Source organism: Sphaeroforma arctica (genome assembly GCF_001186125.1).
Source record: "Sphaeroforma arctica JP610 unplaced genomic scaffold supercont1.1457, whole genome shotgun sequence".
Lineage (NCBI taxonomy): Eukaryota > Ichthyosporea > Ichthyophonida > Sphaeroforma > Sphaeroforma arctica.
The window spans coordinates 5,466-10,752 of record NW_014039101.1 but is presented as its reverse complement, the minus strand read 5'-3'; the positions used below and the strand labels follow the sequence as shown (position 1 = coordinate 10,752).

Genomic DNA, 5,287 nt, shown 5'->3' with positions numbered 1-5,287 from the left:
GTATGTGTGTGTGTGTGTGTGTGTGTGTATAAATATATATATATATATATATATAAGAGCGAGTGCATATTCATTTACAATGAACAACTCGAAGTATTGTCACATAAGTAGAACACTCGACCTGCTGGGTCATAACTCACTCCCGTTTGGAGTACCAGTCAACATTGTTTGCAATTTATCGCGCTTTAAACATTGTCCGCATTGTCTTCTTATAGAGCCAATAGGCCGATAAAACATACATGCACATATGTCCGTAGAAATGCGCATGTGTATATCATATAACCCCTCGAATCACGCCGAAGTCTGAGTCTATAGTCAGCTCCTACGCCTATACGGTAGCAATTTCTTATCACGCTCTGAAGGTTTTGCGCGCTCCCCCCCCTCAGAGCCAGCAGACCAACACCGCCTTGCAGCTCAGCTTCGAGAAGTTTCTGAAAACAGACTTATCTCTGGTGAAGGAGTCGAGGGACTCGTACCACGACGCACAGGCACAGCTGACAGTGTGCTGTGCGAAGTTTGCGGCGTGTAAGAAACAGGACCATTTGGGCATGATAGAGGTGTGTGTGTCAAGTAACGGCAGGTATCAAATAAACGCCTGTGGGGTATAACGGTTGCAAAGAGTGCATGTATGACTTATCAGGCGCGAATTGTGCATGTATGAAAGGATTGGGCAGCAGACATGACAGAGGTATGTCAAGCTGCTGCAGGTATCAAATAAGCGCTTGTGTCGAATAACGGTGACAGAGAATGCGTGCACGAATTGTGCATGTGTGACTTATGAGGTGTGTGCGATATATGCGTGTGTGAAGTACCGCGTAGCATGCATTTCAGTTTAAGCGGGCGCAAACCACTGCATATCCGGCGTGATGGTTCAAATTAATTTAAGGACGAGGCCATAAACAAAAATATCTGTGAATATGGAGATGTATGTCGTTGAATCTACACGGCTAAGCGGGTACAAATAGCTTGAGGTACAAATAAGCGAATGCATAAAGTGCTATATTAAATAAGCGTACACAACCATCTGCGCACAGTGGTAGGGATAGATACGTATACGGACAAGCGTTAATATATCCTGTATATATCGATGAGAGCAACAGTTTGCCGCACATATAACTAGGCGAATGCAAATAGGCGTATGTATGTTTTAGCGAGCATATATCATCGAGCATATTATGTTAGTGCTGAAATCTGGTGAATGTGCACCACTTCAGGCCTAGCTGCCATTTGCAAACACTCGTCAGTACTTACATGCACCTGAACTCACCACGCAGCTACTTTCCACAACGTAGGAGCCCCCTACGTATGTCAAACGTGAGTGGTTTATATGATAAGTTCTTATAAGCGTGCGTCTCTTCGATTGAAACAAGAAAATTCATGAATTAGAATGAGCATGCACATAGCGGATGTCTGCTTGTAGGCATATACCTTGTGGGTATAGATTCCGAGAAATGATAATACTCTTGATACCTCCGCAGCTCTGTTTCAGGGTTTTAGGCTGCTGGCGTATCAAGAACATTATAATTTCCTAAATATTCGCAAATTTTGCTCATATATGCATGCCTCCTCTCCGTGTATGCTGGCTCGTCTGCCCCAGACGCGCAGTGTTTGTATAGTTGATTTAATGCAGAGTATATGAACCGTTCTCTTATCGACACTACTATCACTCACTGACACTACTATCACTCACTGACACTACTATCACTCCCACTGACACTACTATCACTCCCACTCACACTTGCGTCACTTCAACGGAGTCTATGGACCGTTCTCTTATTGACACTACTATCACTCCCACTGACACTTGCGTCATTTCAACGGAGTCTCTGCACTGTTTTCTCATCAGTGTAGCGTGTCGATATGTATTGTCCAATCTCCCGTCGAGTTGTGTAGTGCGTGCTGTAATATTTGTCATGGCTTTTGGTGGAACATCATGCGGCCCTATAGAACACGCAAATGTATTCCAAGTGGTGAATCATTCCCTGAATCTGTATGGACAAGCAACCTACGGATGTATATACTGTGGCTAACCCAATCACTGAATACGCCTCATCGCAGACAGCCAAGTATGTACACGATGCGAAAGTGCGGTACCACAAGGAATCGTGTCAGTACGCCATGGCTAACGTCACCATACACGCACAAAAGAAGATCATGTACCTGGAAAAGGTTGGTCCGTGTGTGTAATCTCCGTACACTCACAGACGGAGATCATGTACCTGGAAAGGGTTTGTCAGTGTGCGTAGTCTGCGACCAAAGCTGTGGTGTTAGTCTCCGCATGTAAAACAGTAGCAGACCTAAGGCAGGTCAGAATGATGTCTTCTCTTTGCGAGCTCTGTTTGCTTAGTGATGTGTAGTGCCGTGGATAGCTGCCGATTTGTCCTGCATTGTGACACCACGTCAACTATGCCAACGTCCAGAGATTCTTAGGGTTATTTGTATTGGGAACACATCTGCAGCGTATGTGGTAGGTTGTGATCCAAGTACAGGGTCGGGTATTGTATATGCGCGTCTCTGGTGCTATCCGATAGTATGACACGCCTATCCTGTGCAAAACATGCGCGATCTATTGGAGCACGTTAATGCCGTCACAATCATGCCCTTATGTGTGGTCACGAATTAAATTGAGACTGCATGAGCAAGTACAGTGACGCAGACTCTGGATCGAATCACTGCCCATGGCTCTAAATTTCGGTACACTTGCTCAAAGCGTCGTAGCGTAGCACGCTAACACAGTATTCATGGTAGACACGCATGGGATATTGAGCGACACACACACCGGTATGTGTGCAAAGTTTCACACGAAGTGGAATATACATCTAGCTAGCACCTGTTTAGAGGTGAGGATAAGTCTGTTGCTCACAACCTCTCCTTGGTTTGATTTATGGCCTTTCTGTGGTGTGTGTTCGTGGAACAGATGCTGGATGTGTTAAACTCGCAGATGGCGTTCTTCCAATTGGGCAGCAAGGCATTGCAACCACTGGAACCACTTATGAAGGACTGCTTTGACCAACTAAAATCGGTGTGTGTATCTCGAAAGTATATGTCTCAGCTTATACGCACATGTACAAGTTACGGGTATAGTTGCGTACGATTTGATGCTCCACAGAATGGCTGCGTATAGATAAGTGACATACACACGAGTGGGCTATGCCCTGCTTAATATATACGCATATGCTTCCTATGTTATGCACGGATATTTAATATGGTATATTTATATATATATGTGTGTGTGTGTGTGTGTATGCGTGTATGTATATATATATATATATAGTGGGTGTGTGTGTCTGTGTATGTGTCTATGTCTGTGTCTGTGTGTGTGTGTATGTGTGTCTGTCTGTCTGTATGTCTGTCTGTCTGCCTGTGTTTTATGTATGTATGTGTACATGCTATGTATGTGTACATGCTATGTATTTTGTATGTATGTAAGTATGTATGTATGTATGTATGTATGTAGGTATGTATGTGTTGAAGTATGTATGTATGTATGTATGTACGTATGTATGTATGTGTGTGTGTGTATGTATGGATGTATGTATTTATGTATATATGTTGTAAGTATGAATGTATGTTGTATATATATGTATATGTATGTTGTATGTATGTATGTATGTATGTATGTATGTGTTTATATATATATATATATATAAGCCCTCGATCCAAACGTCTTGCACTCTGTTTCTAGGATGTCTCGGTGAACTGCACATTCTAGAATGTGTATTTTTATTTGTTTTATTGCTATTCTTTTGTGGGACCTCTTTCACATACTGTTGCACTCATCTGACAAAAATATGGTGTAAAATGTGGTGCCGATGCCCTCGATGGAAGCATACACGTATATGAAGTTATGCGTTTAGTATATTAGCGTGGTGTAATATCTGACTTCATTATAGGACATCTATAACTGTGAGCGTCGATGCCTCGTAGCAAGAACACAATGCTCACTTCTCTTTACTGTGATGTCGTATTTCTTATAGTATATGGCAGTGTACAGTGTATCACATCTGCTAGTGTGCATATTATTGTTCATATTCACATATCCCCACATTCCCTCAGTCATTGTACGTTTAAGTTGTTTTTGTTTCTTTTCACTACAATGTTCCCTATCGCATGAAGGCTAACTATTCTTCCCATATACATTCGTTGTCACTCCCCATTAGATGAAGTCTTCTTTCGCTGAAATGCAACAGCAGGACGATGCGGATTACGACATATCTGTTAAAGTATGTGAGAACTGATATGTACTTCTTCAACTTCCTCAGAGTGGCCTGTGTACGAAATACACTTTTATGCATGGATAGTAGCGGACGTATACACACTATTTCACATTCTCTGTCTTGATTGTCGTGTCGTTCATCCAACTTGCAGAAAAAAGCCGAAGTGTTTCTCGATGAATATATCGCCTTTCAGATTAATGACCTAAAAAAGGACTCAGATTCGCCCAATATGAGAAAACGGAGCACCACTGAGGTGACCAAATCTGGCTACCTCTTTGTGGGAGAGAAGAAACAGTTCGGTACGTATGCGTAATTCGTTTGCTCTATTAAAGCCCTCAGACCAATCCGATATTGGGTAGTTGGCCATGCGTTGTCCTGGCACGTGTTTAATAGTTTATATCACAGGGAATATAGAAGAGTTTATACCACAGTAGGAGAGTAGGAGTATATATATATTATATGAAGGTAGTCTTATAGGGTATACATAAGGGTTACGATGATCATGGGATGGGGTCTATAGTAGTGAGTGACAATCTCAGATAGGTTAGAGAGTACTAGGGCCTGGAATGAACTTCATCGGAAGGGTATCCAACTATCACTGTAGGAGTTAGCAGAGCTGTACTTCAAACAGTTGTGACTCTCCTTCAACATTTGTAGCCTGTGCTTAGTACTAACAGGAGGAGCTAGAGAGCACACAAGTGTCCCATAGGCCGGTCTATCTTGGGAGAGAGCTTAGGGGGGCTTTGTTACTATATAAACTCGTATTCGGAAATAATATTTCAGTACTTCACCAGGTGTGGCTATTTATGGCACACACTTTGTTTACAAGTGCGTCTTGTCTCACAGGATACACATGGGATCGGTCGTACTTCTACATCATTGACGGAGTGCTCATGCGGCAGTCCAACCACACGGTATGCCAAAGTAATATGTGCTGAATATAAGCAATTTGATCGGAAATCTGAGCATTTTGTATGGAATCTGATATATATATTATATATATATATATATATATATCTATATATATATATATATATATATATATATATATATTATATATACATATATAT

At 41.9% G+C, this 5,287-nt stretch overlaps 1 protein-coding gene across 3 annotated transcripts in view; it reads left to right on the top strand.

Annotated features, from left to right (window-relative positions):
- Positions 1–2,941: 2,941 nt before the first annotated feature.
- Positions 2,942–5,287, top strand: part of SARC_10952 (hypothetical protein) — a gene marked incomplete at its 5' end in the record, with an annotated part of 7,283 nt that continues 4,937 nt past the window's right edge. For all 3 annotated transcript variants that reach the window (XM_014294979.1, XM_014294980.1, XM_014294978.1), the window contains 4 exons: positions 2,942–3,022; positions 4,161–4,223; positions 4,369–4,516; positions 5,064–5,131. In XM_014294979.1, the coding sequence (XP_014150454.1) occupies positions 2,942–3,022; positions 4,161–4,223; positions 4,369–4,516; positions 5,064–5,131 (360 nt within the window). The remainder of the gene's footprint in view (positions 3,023–4,160; positions 4,224–4,368; positions 4,517–5,063; positions 5,132–5,287) is intronic.